This window comes from Bombus pyrosoma, linkage group LG7 (assembly GCF_014825855.1).
Source record: "Bombus pyrosoma isolate SC7728 linkage group LG7, ASM1482585v1, whole genome shotgun sequence".
NCBI lineage: Eukaryota > Metazoa > Arthropoda > Insecta > Hymenoptera > Apidae > Bombus > Bombus pyrosoma.
The window spans coordinates 8517502-8536577 of record NC_057776.1 but is presented as its reverse complement, the minus strand read 5'-3'; the positions used below and the strand labels follow the sequence as shown (position 1 = coordinate 8536577).

At 39.7% G+C, this 19076-nt stretch overlaps 1 protein-coding gene across 6 annotated transcripts in view; it reads left to right on the top strand.

Annotated features, from left to right (window-relative positions):
- LOC122569555 (BTB/POZ domain-containing protein KCTD1) overlaps positions 1 to 19076 on the top strand; it is a 40486-nt gene that overhangs the window by 7193 nt on the left and 14217 nt on the right. The window contains exons 1-4 of one of the 6 annotated variants that reach the window (XM_043730760.1): positions 14514 to 14657; positions 14730 to 14952; positions 17560 to 17643; positions 18216 to 18431. In XM_043730760.1, coding sequence (XP_043586695.1) covers positions 17615 to 17643; positions 18216 to 18431 — 245 coding nt within the window. In that variant the 5' untranslated portion in view covers positions 14514 to 14657; positions 14730 to 14952; positions 17560 to 17614. Of the gene's footprint in view, positions 1 to 11364; positions 11638 to 14513; positions 14658 to 14729; positions 14953 to 17559; positions 17644 to 18215; positions 18432 to 19076 lie in introns of those variants that run through there. The other 5 variants (XM_043730762.1, XM_043730765.1, XM_043730764.1 and 2 more) reach the window with 5 other exon arrangements.

Genomic DNA, 19076 nt, shown 5'->3' with positions numbered 1-19076 from the left:
CACTCGTAGACATAATACATAAACAGAAATAATCACGTGAAGGCAAAGTCGCGAGGTAACCCAGGAACGATATCAACGAACGCGATAAAAGGCGTATACAGTTGGCCGATCGGCATCGCGCTTGACGCGTGTTGCAAGAGGCGTGTTGCACCGCATGAAATTCCATTCTCGGCCGGTCCGTGGCTTTACAACGCGCCACGTCTCGGTCAGAGTTTCCGTCTCGTAGGGTAAGTAGGTGAGTAAGTGGTGGGAATAGGCGAGGATGAAATGGAGCAAGACATGCATTGGCGCGTGTCGGGAGTGCCTCCTCGAGTCTGTCCGCGAGCTTGTGCACAAGCCAGGCCGCGTTACGTGGGCAGCCGTGGCCTGCCTCTCTGAATACCTGGCGTTGACCAGCCTAAGTAACGACGCGTGCAACCGCCTCGTAGGTAGATATACCTACGTCGTATCTGGCTGCACCACGACGTATCGCCACCAGGCACAACGAGCACGACCAAGTTAGAGATTTACACCGCGAGAGTCGCCAGCCAACCAACATCCTTCTCGTAGCTCTGTATCCTGCCGCGTGTGTTGCCAGCGTTAAGACGACTTTAAACGGTAAAATATAGAAAAATCAAACGGACGGATTTATTCGACTATAAAAGAGGCGCGCAGGAGAGTCCTGACTCGCGACAAGCGTTTAGACCGCGCCGCTTTGTGCCAGTGTTGGCCAAAGTTATGTCCGATTCGACCGATAAAATTTGTTGTAATCGGTCGTGTCTGTGCCGAGCGAATATGTTTTCTCCGAGCATCGTGTTCGATCGGTTTTTAAGAATATTACGACGTATGTTGCGTTGGCGGCATAATTGAGCGATAATAAGCGCTTTTTGTTGGCTCGTGTGGTAGTTTACTTCATCCCTGATAGGTAATTTATATTTATTGATGGGGTTTCTTAACCCCTCGCCGTGGTATAGCGAGAGTCTTATATATTATAGTTGTGCATTATGTGAGAGTCTCGTTTGTGTTTGTCAAGTTTGAATTTCAATCCATATCGCGTGTAGTATCGATTAGTAATACAACATCATTAGTACCGTGATATATTACAAGGCAAACGGTTAATTCAATTTACTCGATACATAGATACCGTCTCTTTAAGAAGATGATAGTGAGTTAACTGTCTAATAAAGATTGCTACAAACGATTTCGCGGCATTAATTACAAAACTACAGGATCTGATAATACATAGCGGCAGTAATCATAATATATAAATTGCGTCATGAGAGATATAAAGCTGTCGTCAAATCACTAACAATTCAGCGGTATAATTTCACGATGCATCGTTTGCTTTCATCAAATCTGACGAAAAGAATTAATCTCCAAGTTTCTTCCAAACGTGCCTAAATGGAACATGCTCAAATTCGTGGACTCAATCTCCCTTCATATTTCAATAACTCAATGCATAAATATCATAATGCAACATAAAATACGTGACTGGAACCACAAAACTCGTAATCCGGCAGACAGTCTATCGAATAACAGTTTAAAACAAATACTGCAAGGATACACGTTCAGACACCAACAGTGTTAAGATCTCCTAGGATGGACGAGGCTCGGAAAGATTTACATCGCGGCTGCTTGGTGCACGTGCGCGTGTACGCGGTCGTCGTGATCAATGAAAAATATATAGAAACCCGACAGGAATTTATTCGCCAATAAAAGGGGACTTTCCGTAGGCGAAGCGGACTGTTAGGATGCTGGATTTCGGGCAAAAATACGAGACGCTGATAAATTCTTCGCCGTCAGATAGAGTTGACGCGATTAAACCTTATCCGCGAGTACACCGTAAATCACGCGTAAAGCACGCGTAGGATGAAACGGTGCAAATCTGACGAACATTTAATGCTTTCAATGCGTAGTCGTAATCCATGGGATTGCAGAAGATTAATGTTGCATAAAGGAAAAAGTCGACGATGACACCGAGTCACACCGTTAGTCGCTCTTTAATTGCCCAAACAATCGTGAGAGTAGCCTAGCTGTTGGTAAACTAACGCTAAACTCGTGCGATCGTTCGAGTGCTTGTATCGTACAAGCTGTTTTCGCACGCGAGATTCAACTACCTGTAACGATTCGTTGAAAGTTGTGTAATTTGTTTTATCTCGTACAGTTAGTCGATCATTAGAACAACTTTGCCCGATACCGAATACGTAGTTAAAATAATGGCCGTATTACTCGCTAACTAGCTTTTAATAACGCTACCTTTGCAACGCTCGGTTTAACTATCAACTTACTTTTTTGTTTACGTCTTTGAACAAACGCCGTTCGATGCGAGTTATACTCCTTATCGCAATACAATTACTTTAAAGGGTTGACAGCTGGTGTAAATCATTAGCAAGAAATAATTAAAGGTAATTATAGCGTTTGCAGCGGTCCGTACACTGTATTTAGTCATTTTTTTTTTTTTTTACATTGCAAGCTGGTAAGACCCGCTAACACTTATTAATGATGGTGATGATCACGGGATGTGTTAAGAGTTGACTTATGTAAAATGAATTAATAGTAAGCCTAGTTGAAAACAGGCGTTGAGTAATTGATATTGAGTTTAGCTTTCCAGGCAAAGTGAAATTTTTTAGCTTGTACAGTAATACTATACTACATTCTGTCTCTGTGACTGCATACAAATATATCCCAATGTGTATATTCATCGACAACCCATTTCCATTTACGAGAAGAATAAAACCAATTCCATCAGATTATCCCATAATAAATATTGTTCCGAGATAAACTTATTTTAAAATGAAAATCCTCATTCAAAGCAAGAATCGTCCGAACCGATACATCGTTTCTATCATTGCATATTAATCACAATCTCTAATTATTTCGGAATAGTTTAACCAAACTTGTAATCGTAGACAAAAATAAGTCAAAATCCGCGTTCTTACATATTGTACCACGAAAAATATAGAATATGGTTTCTACAGGAATATCGTCGGTACGAACGAAGAAACTCTTTAAACAAAATAATGTACAGGCAAAAACGATTCTCGAACTTATTTCTCCCGACTTTGAAATGATCGAATCAAGATCTTGTCGGAAAGCAACATTTACTACATGCTGCTAAAAGATAAAGTCTTTCGTACTTGTCACACGTCTTGTCTCACGCAGTAAAAAAACTACACACGAGCGTTTTCATGTTTCCTTAATAAAAAATCGATTGCTCGCTGATGCTGCCTACCCTTCCATGATGTATCGCGGCTTAATTGAAGCTCCTCTAAACGAGAATTAAGCGACAAACGCTGGCATGTGCTCTGAAAGGATGAGCGAGACTACGTGCCAGGCCGTGGCATCGATAAATTTCAGACTACCTACGTAAGTGTTCGTGGTAACTGCGAGCGCAAGCCAAACCGGTCGGCACGCGCTTCGGCCATCCGCTATCGAAGCAACGTACATGTACCAAAGAAAGGAGCCACTCTCCTTGTTCGTTCTCCTCTTCTTTCGTCTTTCTTTTTCCTCTCTTTCGCCTTCTTTTATACCTCGTGCCACCAGCTTTCTGCTCTTCACGCCATGTCAGCCTTTTTCTTTCCCTTTTTTCAGCTTATTTGCGCAACCGTACACGGATAATCGCTGGGACAATGAATACACGATCGCCTCTTCGTTTCTTTTGCGTTACTCCTTCAGTGACATTACCTCCTTCTGTCGCGTTCATCTTTTTGCCATGTTTTCCTTACCTGGCGGACACGCCGTCATTGACATTTCGACTTTTTGCCGCTTCTTGCAACGTGACGCATGAAGTCAAGAGTTTTTGTACATACGTGCCACACTCTCTGCAATCGGACGTTTTGCATTTTATAACGTTATTCGTTTTCTGTCGTATTTTCTACTAATCCATATTCAATTTTCGTGTGTATGTATTATCAACTTCCGTTATATTGGAATAAATGTTAATCGTAGATAGATACCAGGCTATCTTGGCGAGATTAAGAGGGCAGTATGTTCGAAAGCATCCTTTAGGAAGATTTCTGGAAAGCTATAATTTGTCAAGGAGTTCCGAAGTCTATCGAAACTTCGTAAATAGAACCATATAATTTATTTGGAGAGTTGCGATTAACTTATATTTTTACAAAGCTCAATTGTACTCTACTATTAAAAAGGACTCGATAAAGTTAAAAAGGAAAAAAGGAAGCTTTTCAACAGGACGAAATGGTATCGATAGAAAGCAGGTAAGAAATCAGAATTCTTAATTGCAGCGTTTAACTCCATTCGCCGAACCGTCACTTACTCGGGTCCTTACAAATGCTTTTCAATGACAAGAAATCGGGTACTCTTCTCCAAAATTACCAGCAAAGATTCATTGTCGCAGAAAGTGATAAGGCCTGTAGAAGCATTCGAAGCTAACCAATAAATTGTAGGATCTTACCAAAATAACCAATGCATTACTATGCATTATTCATAAAACTGCTAATTTTATGGAAATACATTGTCTTTAAATTGTTTCGAAACTTCGCTACGAAGTCTTCAAGATATCCAACATATATTTTGCTTCTTATAATGCAATAACTATAATGATTTCTAAATCGAGTAAATTATATATTTTAGCTCGATATCCCGATGAAGGTTCGACGATAATGAACCAATATTTAAATATTAATCGTAACTAGCACGAGTACATTCTCCAGCGGAAATTCCACCACGTTTCTTCGCCATAAGCCCCCTCAAGAATTGAAGTAACTTCTATGCTAAAATTCTCTACTCATCAAGGAAAATTGCTTCTGCTTGATTACCTCGCTAAAGAAACGTTTACAAATCCAGCATGCTCATCGTCGTTTCGCATCTTTCTCCACAAAGCCAGCGTCATGATCTACACGCGACACATTCCCGTCCAGTTCTTCTCCCTTTGCTCCTTCTACCTCTTCTTCTTCTTCTTCTTCTCCTTCTTCATCTTCATTACATCACATCCTTCTGACGTGCACACGATTAACTAAGAGGGCTTCATCTATCTCGTGAAAGCACACCGACGCTTATTAAACTCCGTAATAACTACCGTGCCATTCCTGACCGATCCTCAATCAACGAAACCAACGAGTTACTCGCGAACTGGCGCATGTAGGTCAGTGCGAAAGCTCGCTAACAGGAAGTATACCGTCAGTCAAGGACGCTCCTCGGCGGACGTCCTGACAAAAATCGCGATAACCCTTTGATCTTTTAATTAACGAACGCATTGGGGGTCTTCTTCCCGTTTTCCACAGTCGGCATACTCGGTTTTCCATCATTGTCGAGCTAATTTCCAAGGGAGTTCTATGTAAAAAGAATTCCGTTTAATAATGAATTTTTCGAAGTTGGAAATTAGGAATTGCTATCGGAGTTTTATTTATTCGTTCAGTTGTTGCAGTCCAAATATTTCCGGCTTTATAGAGGATAATGGAATCTTGACGAATCTTGGAAATTTGACGTTAGAAAAGATCTCGTGTTAAGCGAAGAGAATCTTCGATAAATATTTCACTCAGTTTCTTGTGATACTTTTCATAATAATAACTTTCTAATAATACAATGATAATTTCCCGTCAATCGTCCAATACATATTTAGAATTTACACAGTTACTCAAACTCTCTATATACGAGTAGTGCAAATAGCAAGTTATTTACGAATTAGCGTGATGCTTCTCTCCTATATTCTGTTATCCGTATTCTATTTTTCATGGAAATATACGAAGCAAAGATCACAAGTCGCAAATTCGTCCTCGATTGATAATTGCCACTCGATAGCACGAACCAGGTTCTCCAGTCGAGTCGAATGAAAGTTGATAAAACGCAACTCGACGAGATCGTGCCGTCGCTATTGCATTATAGTAAACGGGATATTTTACTTACTTGCTTTTCCTCGCTAATAGAGGACCCACTTTCAACCGAACGTGCCACCTCATTATGATAAACTCATTATCATTCCAAATCCAGCAGATCGTCGAGTGAAATTCATTTATCCAATGAACGAGGAAAGTGGCGATCCTTTCAGCGATATTTCATCGTCGAAAACCAGATTTCCATCGGTATGCGGTTCGATTAATCGAATACAGGATTTATTATCGTCCAGACACGCGGTAATTTCATCGGAGGCGACGAACGCCAGCGAAAGACACTTGTAAAAATGGAGAATGCGGTCGTTTTCACGCGTCGCTGATCGACGCAGGAACGCTTGTAAAATACAAACAATTCGATCGCGTCGTACCAGTTTTCACGAGTCGCGTGAAAGAAAACGAGAAATGCAAAAACCCGTGTAACCTCGACAGAAATGCGTAATTATATAGATGACGGATAATGTTGGAAATCTTTGCGTATGAACAATCATAAATAGTACTTGAGCATGTAAATGCTGTATCTTTCCTCGCAGTTCTCTTACCGGAAGGCATTAGTCTTGCAGAAACGAAATTACGCTTGCGATGGTATTACGATTAATTAAATAATCTTCGTTTAAGCTAATTCAGATTCTATAATTTTTATGAAATTTGACGAGATTGAAATATTCATAGAATTACGATAAATCAAATATTTTTTCTTGTAACTATAGAATTTATATTTTGTATCTAACTTGTGTAACGGGCTTGTACAAAGTAGCTGCTGTTCTGGTACAGAAACGAAAGTCTTTGAACTCCCAGCCCGAAAAATATTTACGAATATATTATATCTTCCATATGAAACTTCTTAAAATATCATTGGTATTGTAATGAAAGACGGTAATTACATCGGTAAAGGTTTAAACCAACTGGAAAGTGTATATAGAATTATGGCAATTATTACAAATATGCGCTTAATAAAAGATCAGTATACATATAACTTCTATATACATTTGCAAATTCGTTTCAAGTTTTACAAATACCATCATGATACTTGTGATCGCGCTGTCAATGAAATTCTAAAATGCTTTGTACAACGCACGTAACATATTCGTAAAAAGTTTCTACAAGTGTTCAAACGCTCCCGAGCACAGCTGTATAAAATACAAAGAGTTCAATAGCGTCGTTCCAGTTTTCCAGGCGCGAGAAGCGCGAAAATCCGTGCCGCCTCGGCGGAAATGCACAAGGATATACGTGACATATTAGCAGAACGCTGGGTTTCCCTTTAAAGCACGCGTTTCGCGCGGTATCCTCGCTAAATAACGACAGGTCACACCGACTAATTTCTCTGAAAAGACGGTTACGAGTTACGGCTGGTACCTACCGGCGTCGGTGCGGATCGTTAACGTCTTTCCTGCCGTTTCCCTCTGTCGAATAGTCGCGTGGCACGTACTGAAAATTTATGACTCTGTGAAAGCCAGCCGCGCGGAATTACAGGGGAACGTGGAGAATGGATTTCGAAGGTTGAACGAAATAATTTCGCGCGGCGACGAGACGAGCAACAGGGAAGACGCGAGCGTAGACACGCTTGAAAAGCGATCGTGAGTGACGATTAGAGGTGACGTAAGTGGTATGTAGTTAACGTAATGGCGTTTTGTTTGAACGTCTTTTACGACTCGGTGAAAGCGTGAGCAATTGTTTTGCGAGGATTTAGTACGGCTAATGAAGCTGTGATTGTACAGTATGCTTGCTCGTTTCAAACCATCCAGCTCATGTTAATGAGGGATTATTTAAAGTTTTGCTGAAAATAAATAGCAGAGATGCTTGTAAATAGGCTTTCTTATTTTCTTTCTTCTTGGAGTTTTAAGGTGAGACGATTGTGGTATTTTAAGTGGGTAGTCAATTATTTAATACGAGCAAATCTGTGATTTAAGCATGTCAAAGATAAAATGACATGACTATTGCTTTGATCTTAATTGATCATTCTAATCCGTTTAAAACCAAACATAATTTATTAAAAAGTATGATATCGTTTTGTCAAGATGCAAAAGATCGATCAGAACGATAGATGTACAAGTCTACACAAGTTTGAAATACACAAGAAATTCTATAATTTCAAGACAAATTATTTAATTCCTCGTCATACTATAAATTCCTCAATTTCTTCGTACTCTATAAAATTGTAAAATCTAAATAAATAATGAAATAGCGACGAAGAATATGAACAAAATTCTTTATTGAATCTCCTCGAATGAAGAGGATCTGTTCATTAATGACAAAAACGGTATCGCATATTCATCGTAACGACGTCTTCGTCAAGTAAGTTCTTAACAAGTACAGAAAGAACATGCAACGCGTGAAATCTCTGGAACGCGGGGATTAAAGCGAGCAAGCGTAATTACAACAACAGATTGTTGATCGTAATCGACACAATCGAATGTTCCTCGCGGTGAAACAGCTCTTATACACGTACAGCTGTGAATCGAGAGCAAAGCCCTCTCAACGACCAGATGGTACTAACTGGTTGGAACCGAAAATCGATGCAAACGAAAAGCAAAGAGGAAGTTAATGAGCCACGGGTGTTTGCAATGCAAAGACCACGCGGGTAGGTACATGTTCGTGGTCGTTTTATGAACACGAAGGGTTAATGAAATGCATTAACGACAGATGCGCGCATTAACGCAGATAGCTTTCCAAGCGCTGAATTATTCAAATATTTTTTTAAAGATATTAAATGCCTTCTTAAAAAGAAAAAAGACACTTTCTATCCTTGGTTTTTCGTCTTGAAACAAACTCTCAACAGTATTTATTCACAAGAGAATTTAGAGAATCTGAACATTTAGAAACTTACGAAGTTTACGAATAGATTAGAGTAGTTCAACTATAAAATAAACTTCTTCTTTTCTAGCGTTATACGTGTATTACCGTTCTTAGGGAGGTCATTCCTCGAAAAATACGTGGGATTTTTGTTTCTTGTAAAATACCTTAAGAATAATAAGAGATGTTAAACAACATTTTTTTACGCGTTACGTATGCTTTCTATGTTTACAAAGCTGCGTATCTAGCAACTCTTAAAATCGTGTTTTTGTACTTTGCGCATTTGCACAGAAATTTTCTTGGAAAATATCTTTCCATCTATGTATATAGATAATTTATGCGTCGTATGTTTATTATATAACGTCAGTTTTAGCTTTTTTCATATTCTCGAAAATACTGCAAATTCTGCACGGAAAAACACTGTGTTCATAACAACGTTCGTAAAGCAAATCGACATTCTTTATGCCGCATCAATTACGACCAATTATTCACAACGCTCCTCGCAGCCCTTGTAACGTTCCTCCATGTTATGCAATTCTCATAAATACTACAAGTTCCATAGAACAACAGCGTATCCGTAACAAGCTTCATAAAACAAACACGCATTCATTACAACCGATTCCTTGCAACGTTCCTTCTCTCGATCCACATTTTCATCCTTGCATCTCCATAAATTCCCCTCAATCAAGACCACCCGAGCCAACGTGTTCTCTCCTCGAGAAGAGAAAAAAGGAAGCGTTTCTCGCGGTAGCCGCGCCAGTCGGAGAGGAGAGAAGTCGGGACTTCTGACTGCGGCGTAGCCCGAGGCGTTTAAAATAATGCTATTCGCGAACGAAAATGAGGCATTTTCGAATTTGCATTCGCCGTGGCCCGCAGCTATCGATGTCCTCAGCGCTTTCGGAGTCAAGTACGAGCCGACACGACTCTTGTTTCTTATACAATTGGCCCCCGCAACGAACCGAACACCCCACCATGCTTATGCACGATGTATACGCGACCCGAGAACCTCGAGTTTCCTGAATTTATAAACTTACGTTAGCAGCACGTCGTGTGCCTGTGACGTTGACCCTGAAGCGGTAGCTCGAGGTGGACTCCGGCTAGGGTTAACACGACTCCTCCGGGCCACGAAAACGACGCTCACTCGACCCAAGGATTCCTTTGTCCCGACGAATATTACCGCGTGAATGTTTCAACGCTCGTAATGAACGCTGTTAACCGGCAAAGAGAAAATTGTAATAGAATTCCAGGTGAACGTGTGAGCGCGATTCCAACTGATTATTGGCAGAAATTAGAGAGTGAACATGATTCGTGAAAAAATCGAAGTAGAGTGCAGATGGGAGAAGCAGTGATCTAGTGCGAAAAACGATATGAATTGATCGATGAAAATAGTTATCACAAGTCGCGAAGCGAAAGTAAACGTAGATATTTGAACACGAGAATATTGCCTTGTGGGTGTTTCGATAGTCATAACGAATGTAGTTAGCCAAGAGAGAAGAAATTTTCACAGAACTCTAGACGGGGACGTGGTCGCGATTCGAAATGACGGTTTTTGTTAAAATTTGAAATTGAGAGTTGAAGACTGAATAAAAATGCAAAGAGAGCATACGTAGGAAAAGGATAGTTTAGTAGCTAGAAAGAACGAGGTGTTTAGTTATGAAGCAAATCAACGAAAATAATTATGAAACTGTGGCTGTGAAAAGAAGGTATATATTTGAATATCTATGAAAACATTACCGATCGGTTGTAATAAATTATTAGATTAGACAACGAAGGAATTGAAATACATATAAAGGATCATCTGATATGAAGAAGCAACAACAATTGTTATTAATCATTATTAGTAATTATTAACAATTACTCTTTCCGATGGAAATATTAATCTTACGAATCGTGAATCAAGGATATAGAGAAATATGTGAACATCGCCACATGCATTATTTAATTTAACGTTACGATTCTGTCGATGTTACCAAACAAATGATTACCGTAATAATGTTGCTGCCGCAGGTAACGAACGATCACAAAAATACCATTCCATTACAAATATTATTCAGACAAGGCCGATGTCGCGTTCCGCCCATCGGTGATAAACCATTTATAATGAAGTCACATAAAGAAAAGGTCACCGTCCCGAACAAATTAATGCAACATTTTACAATTTTATCGCAGTTTGTCGAAATTATGTCGCAGTTGGTCATTCCGTTATTTCTCGATACGTACACTGATTGTAACAACATCGACGAGCTAAAGGAAACAAACGAGTCATAGAATCATCGATCGTTCGATCACAAGAGACGACAGCGAATCGCAATTAACCCGAAATTTCCATACGAAAACATAGCCTGCTCGATTCATTACATGTATCGATGCGATAGTCGTAATTTCTTCTTTCAATTCTCAAAGGCCACAGGCGATTCGATAAAAAAGAGTTAATCGTCGCTTCATCGGACTTCGAACGGAAAAGAAGACGCAGAAAAAGGAAAAAGTTCGTTTTCGTAATGATTGCCAATAGCATCGACGCGATCGGTCCCATTGGCAGGATTTCCACGTGCAACGATACGTTTTACGGAAACGCGTGCTCGATTGCCCAGCAACAAGGGGAATTTACATACGACGATGCCTGCAGGCGATCGGACGTCCACGCAAACTTACCGACAGACTTCTAGTTTGCGACGTCGTACACGCGCTGAGGACACGCGCGTGTCCTCAGAACGTGTTAGACCCCTTCTTCGGTCGAAGCCTCCGGCGAAGCTCATCTTGGCACACGTGCATGCAGCTGGTCACTTGGAGCAGGGTGCCGCCGTTGTGCACACAAATGTTACGGAGAACGTCGCACAAAGCGGCCACTACCATCTTTTCGTAAGAAGATCGTTCGCTCTTCCTGCATCGCGGTCTGCTCGGTGCGGTCTGAATCTACTTCCGCGTGTACACTTGTTTGTCGCTTTCTCGAGTTAATCTGATTGCGCGACTGGATGCACTTGGTTAGTTTAATCGAATTAAATTCAACGGAGGATTGGTAAGATCAAAGAAAGATATTTATTCATATAACATATACATCGTATTTATGAATATTTATGTAGCGCTGTATCATCTACGACTCGTGAAACATGTTTTTAATCATTTAAAGGTGAAGGTTTCTATATATCAATTTGAAATTATATGTTGGAAAAATTATTCCGATTGAAAAAGTGTGTTTGATATTTTATTCGAATGAGAGAAGAACGAAATAAGGATATTACTTCGGAGAAAATGTACAGATAAATAATTAAATTAATCCTTTAAGTAATTTCTGTAATATAGTCTGAGCAAAAGGTCCTCCATTTCCTGATCTACACTTCTTACTCGACTCTTCTCCAAGAAACATGTGTGTTTTCTACCAATTTACGTTTCCTTCGCTCTAAGTTCAGTCTGAATGTTAACAGCCCAATATTACTTACAGAAAACCATTCGCTTTATTAGAAGTGCCTTTCTTTTCCAGGACTTTTAATTTTATCACCAAGCAAATACAATTTACGTACATGCTTCCTTATTTCCTGTCGTCCATGTATTGCAACGATGCGTGTCGTCTAGGCGCATTAAAGCGTCCTTCAGCAAACACCCTGCGGCGTCATGTTCATTATCCTAATGCATGTCTGTATTCTACATTTGTATGCATATTGATGACCCATTCATTTAGACCATACGTTCCACACTCAGCACATACACACACACACACACACACACAAATATACACATAGATATTCAAACAAGTTCATTTTTGCGATTCAAGGCCCCAACTCGACGAGACAGCTGTTACTGAAATCGTTGCTGCGATGTTCTTTCACTTTCTCCGGCTAGTTCTGCCTATCTTCGTTCATATTTTATCGCGATTATGTACCAGTGATATGATATTAACTATGGAACGCAACGAAACAAGAGCAATGTTTACATTACATAACTGTCGAATTAAAATAGAAAATTAGAAAACAAACAAATTTAGAGCACAGTGCTAAGGAAATTGATCATTTCTGCATAGTTTTTATTCGCAATTTAGTGTTCAATTATGATCGAAGTTAATTACAACTACGTTCATACGCGTATCTGTATTAATAGAATTTACATACGCTAATCGATTGCCTAAAGGTATTCAAAGGTCGATCGTCGTTACGTACACTAGAACTTCTTCAACTCACAATCGGTTCTTCTTTCCTTAGTTTATATATCGAACCGTGTTACAACCATTTGTATGATATTAAATCCTTCAATTTTTAAATTCGTCATCAATAAATCCAAGAGAAGTAAATTACATATTACGTTTTTCAAAATCATCGTCACTAAATCAAATTCGAATATCTATCGCATTCGTCTAACATGGATTTTAAATTAAACAAATCGAATCTCCGTCCAAATTCATGATCGATATACCATGTGCAATTACCCATCACAACTGTGGTAACAACTTTTTAATTATATACATTATGGAATATTACAGTTTGCTTGAAATTTATTACCGATAAATCAAGTGAAAGCTCGTAACAAATACGCTCGTATCAACTCCCTAATTAAATAAATTATATCTTAAATCTTCATTCGGATTCGCTACGAATAAATCAACTAAAAGTACTTACCACATCGATGATACATAACAATTTCTAAATAAAGTAAATTACGTACATCATAAATCAAAGAAAAGTACGCATAACGCATATCGCCTATTGTTACATCTCTTCAACGGATCTACCACCAGTTCCATCAGCATCCAAAAAATCAACCTTCGCCACTTATTCCAGCTAACAACTCTTCTTGCGTTACTTCACTCCCCCCCCCCCCCCAAGCAACCCTCTGTGCATTCCCTCCTACCTGGAGGATTTATCGTCGCCCCGATTCCAGCGGCCGGGTGTCAATTAAAATATATGGACCAACCAGACCCAAACAAACAACCACACCGTATATATTCAACCGTTACTATACATTCATAAACGTCAAGGGCGCGAAACCGTCGATCGTCGCCCAGAGCAACGAGCATGGTTGTTGTATGGTAGCCGCCCTCCGTCAACGAAGAAACGCGCAAAGAGCTATACCAGAAGAAGACTGTTACGAAATTTGGACCAATCCGTACTAATTCGGATACATAGTTCAACAACGATAATTCAATAATCCGAGCTTTTCCCTAAGCTTAAAAAATGCTTAGGTGGGAAACGTTTCAAGGTGATAACGAATTGCAGCGAGGAGAAAAAGAAACATCTTACATCTACACGTTATCCTACCTGTAAATCATTCTAACGGTTAAACAAAATTCTATCGAGTCATCCTTAAGAACTTAAATAATTAGATAGATAAATAATACATACTCTAATAAAGGATCCTTAAAGACTTCGAAGCTATTGTACTTAAGCAATTTTATAGGTAAATAATATTCTAAAGAAGAATCTCTACGGACTTAGAAGCTTAAAAAAAAAAAGAAAATACGAGCCTGTCTCTGTCACACAGCGGTTTTCAAACAGTGTACTATGCCGAGAGGATGCGGATCGCTCGACGACTCTACTCGGAGCGACGAAGAAAACGCGCTGCATCGCGTTTCACGTGGTCCCTGCGGCGATGCGCCGCAGCGCATGCTGGTACACCGCGGAGAAAAGAAGAAGACGAAGACGAAGAGCTGGAGGAGGTGGAAAAAGGTGGGGGAGGAGGTGGAAAGAGAAACCAGTCCCCTTGGCCTTACCTTCGTCCCCATCGACGTCGCAGGAACTCTCTGGCTCACAGGCTGAAAATAAATATCGCCACGACGACGAGAACCTTCTTTGCTTCTCGAGTTTCGTGGTTGATGGTACTTCGGCCAGGGTTCTTTAATACTCCCCCCCCCCTCCACGTTACACAGTCTCATATTTATTGGTGTTTATACGGGCGGAGGTTAACGTTACAGAGCCCGTGTAATGATTTATGCCGTCGAGGGCGAGCTGGAACTCGCGGAGACTCGAACACAAGCGACTACATCGGGGTGATGTTGCGGTTGATTTAAGCTCGCGCCATCCTTGTGGCAAGGGTTTTGTGTCGTCGTTGGTAATTAGTAATTAGACTTTTGCGGTCTGTCGTTTGTATGTCCGAGTAATTAAAGCACGACTGTTACCACAGTAGTATGCCGGCTGCAGTTGAGGCATTCAGAAACCACATTGATCATCTCCATAGATCGAAAAGCTGGAAAAAGGGACGATGTTACAAGAACTGTTTCCTTTTTTTAATTTACCTCGGAATTTGTATCGTTGTAAGGACCGATTGAAGATTGACTCGCTTAACTTAAAACACCAAACCAATATCGAGGAGAAGGATTTGTATACGTTGCAGCGTGTGGCCAGAGGTACGATAAATCAATCTTACCTTTTAACCGTGAAGTCATATTTTAAGAACGTCAGTGGAACACAATCAGTCACGGGGTACACGATAAATACCAGAATCTTGAACTGCGTGAGAAATTAAAGAAAGAAACAAGTATATGAAAACTGATAACATTAACTTATATCATTTGTATTAAATACAAAATACTAAATACAAAAATTGCGTAAAGCAATATTAATATGAACTTTATTATTTCTAAAGAATTAATGTGAAGAATGACACTAAAAGATCGTCGAAATATTTTTTAACTTCAACAGATTCACAGTTATACATGTAGATAAATTTCTTGTGTAACGACGCAAACAGATATCCAGAAACAGTGAACTATATCTTTACCATTTCCTCCTACGACTTCTGATAACACTCAACCTTAAACGGTTAAGTTGATTTCACCCATAAATTCATTCTTGTCTTGTTCCCCGCTTTCCAATATCTCCAAACATATTTCTAAACCAACTTAGAACTGAATGAACAATCCATGATCCACTTGCGTACTCTCGAAGCAACGACAATGTTAGTACCTTGTAAACCTTCCCTCGTTACATTACCACCTACATAAACTCTATCTCTATAGCCTATTCCTCTCGTTTATTCTCTAGCTATTTCTCCTCAAAAGATAAAAATAAAGGGCGCTTAACCGGTCTGTCACTACCACCACAATAGTGATAGTATCGGATTTAAATACGGACTAAAGAGAATTTTAAGTAGTACGAAGCGAAATTTGACAAATACTCCGAATAAATACAATAGAACGTTTTTCTAAACTCGTCGAAAGATTGCCATTTATTAATTTTTTTGTTAAATATATATCTGGTCGTACTCAGAATTCTCAACGAATCCGCGTATCGTCATCCGAACCGGAAGAATTCCGCGCGGCGAACAGAGGAGAACTTTAGAACAAAGCGAACAGGATCGCAGTGTGTACATAGGCTGGAAATGAGTCAGGGTTCTCCGTTCGCAAACCGTCGACCAGACCGACCATCCCTTCCACTTTTCTCATTCGTCGGACCACGGCGAGTTTGGTTTTCCCTCGGCCAGCGGTGCTCGTTAAATATTGTTTCGCCGCTAATTGCCTTATTAATACATATGAAAATCGTTGTAGTGGCCCGGTAGCGCGTGTGGTAACGTTCGAAAACGCTTCGAAGCTTTCCGGGTCAACGGCTAGTCCGAAAACAATGACCCGCTAGATCAGCGTTATCGTCGTCAGCGACCAACCGCGAGGATCAATAAATTAAATCGAGCCGCGTCGAGTACCGCTTGGAATCACGCGACCTCGTTAGAGGGAAAGTTCCGCGCTAATGTCAGCGTGTGCAGCGCTGTTTTGACTTCTAAATGGCGGCGTCCATCGTCGCGGTTTCAACGTCGGGGAAAAAAGATGATCGGAAACCACAGACACGCTCGCACGTGTATGCGTATGACAAGTAGAATACGAGTGTACGTGTGTTTATAGGAGATTTGCTCGGACAGAAGTGCAGAGATTGTTAGTAGAAAATCTTCAAAATACCTGGTAAATATTATATTTAGAAGATGAAATGTATCTGCATTTAGGTTCTATTTTCTTAGTGTCCATGGAAATATACATATACATATTTGGATCCATGCCTGTGGTACAGTAATAAATTATATTTTGTAACTTCTGTAGGAGAGGAACTCTACCATTTATTACTGTCGATGTACTATATACTAGCAAAAGTGTGCATTTGTTTGGTTTTGAAGTGAATTATATATTTGTATCATTCTCCTAAATATTTCAAAAATTTCAAATATCGTACATTAGTTGTATCTTTCGATAAAACCCCGCAGATTTATCCTTTTCAACTATTTCATATTAAAATACTCCAATTAATCAAAAATATAACAAAAATCATCATCGTTCGTAGGATATGGCTCGCGTTTTAAAAAGTAGTTGTTGCAGCAGCTACTGCCAATTTCCGGAAAAGTCACATTTTCCTCGATAGTTTCTGGATTCGTACGATGGAAAGCCAATCGGTCGGAATTTAGAACGAGAGATAAACGAGAACACAGAGTAGGGTGGAAAAGAAGAAGAAAACGCTGATACCTCGCCGGAGAAAGCTGGCTGAACGTGTTACCGTTTGTTTATGTCGCGTTTTGGATTTCGTTTTTTCGATTTACTGCGAGGTTTCTTGGCTACTGATTTTGAGCTTCTGCTCGCGTACGGAATTCTATCTGAAAAGATTTTGAAACAAAACGTTGGTGCTGAGTTGAGTAATAAGTTCGTTCTCCCTTCACTGGTGTATATATATGTCGGAAAATATTATACAAATTATTTAAAGCATATTAAGATACACATATTTAGTTTTCTGATGAAAGATATATTTACAGAGATATGAGATAAATATTTCTTGATTAAATAGACTTCATACGAAGGTAATAACACTTCTTGCGCACTCTTAAGGAAACGTGAATGAGCTTATTACACAACCTAATATTTGATAATTCCAGGAAAAGAGATTTTACTACTCTCGTGGTTTTTGTAACATAAAATTTCTTTTTAGCATGCTAGATGTATTAGTGTGCAAGATTACGTTACGTGGATTTTTAATTACAGACGGAAATGTGAGGCCGACGGAAAGGAGGCGAAGGCGGAGCTGGCACAACGCAATATGTTCCCTAGCGCTCAAATTAAAATGAGGTAAATAGAACCGCGTTCAAGTTATACTCTTAAAGAGCAAAGCGTAATATACCGTGGAACATCGAGAAAATGATACGCCTCCGTGCAATTGAAATTCTTCGATCTTACGTAACATCTAACAATCGGTCGTAGAATGTAACGAGAATTACACGAACGCATAAATCTTTACAATGGAGACGATAATGTCTTCCTTCTTGGTAACTATTAATAAATCAATTAACTACAAGGTAGTTGCAAACAATTGAACATTGGAGAAAAACAACTATAAGAAATCATGTTAAAAATCTATCGTATTCTATAAAGTTTAAATATCAAAAAATTCAAGCAATTAACTACAAGCTAGTTTTGCAAACGATTGAAAAATTAGAGGGAACGACTGTGAAAATTCATTAAAAACATTACATATTGTACAAAAACTAGAATTAATTTAATACGAGTAATTAATATTCTATACCCTGTGTTAAAAAATTTTAAGACAGCGATTTTTACCCTTACCCTTTCCTAAATTATTGAGGCAACAATTTCGAAGCCTCGTAGAAGGAACACGGCCTGATGGTGGCTAATGTCGAAAGTATCTTTCTCAGATTGCTGTCGCCAAGCAGTTCGCCGGCCACGTCGCCCACAATGTCGAATTCTTCGTCGCCGACGCCACCGACACCGGCTGCACCAGCTTATAACCAGAAGATGACCGGAATACCCTGCGTGGCCGCCGCTTCCAGATACACAGCGCCGGTACACATCGACGTAGGTGGCACGATATACACGTCCTCGCTCGAAACTCTCACCAAGTAAGTACATACACTGCTTGATCCTTGCGAGACTAGTGGTACAATACATATACAGCTGCGTTCTTTTCATCGTTTCTCAACTAAATCGTACTTCTCCATCGTTAACAAAACTGTCGCTCAAGATTTTTCTAAAATATTAAAAATATTCTTCTCGTTTGACACGGGATTGAGATATACGAAATTCGACGACCACGAAAAGCTTAAAGCATCATTGCTCTTCGATATACAGAGAGATGTTCTGTCAAGCGTGAGGTAAAGGGATGAAGACTAGAATAATTTCGTGGAAAGTTCGTAGATCTCGATCCTCGAACGGATACGCTGCTGTCGTTCTAATATATTACGCGCTGAAAAGTGAAATCTGCGATAATGAATGCGAGATAGAGATTTTTACGAACGATCGAGACGGTCGAAACAGCATTCCGACGGGAAAGTTGAAATCGACACTTGTATGTCGTTGGCCATTAAAATATCGTTCTTAGGATAGCGAGATCTCGAAAATGGGTTAGTACCACTCCATCGTGTTTGGAAATTTATCTTTACAATATACGATATTGTGCTTGGGACAGAGAATTTTCGTAAGTATGTAGATTAATTGCTCCACATGTTATTTGGAATTTTTACCGTTTCCAACTAAAAAAAATATCG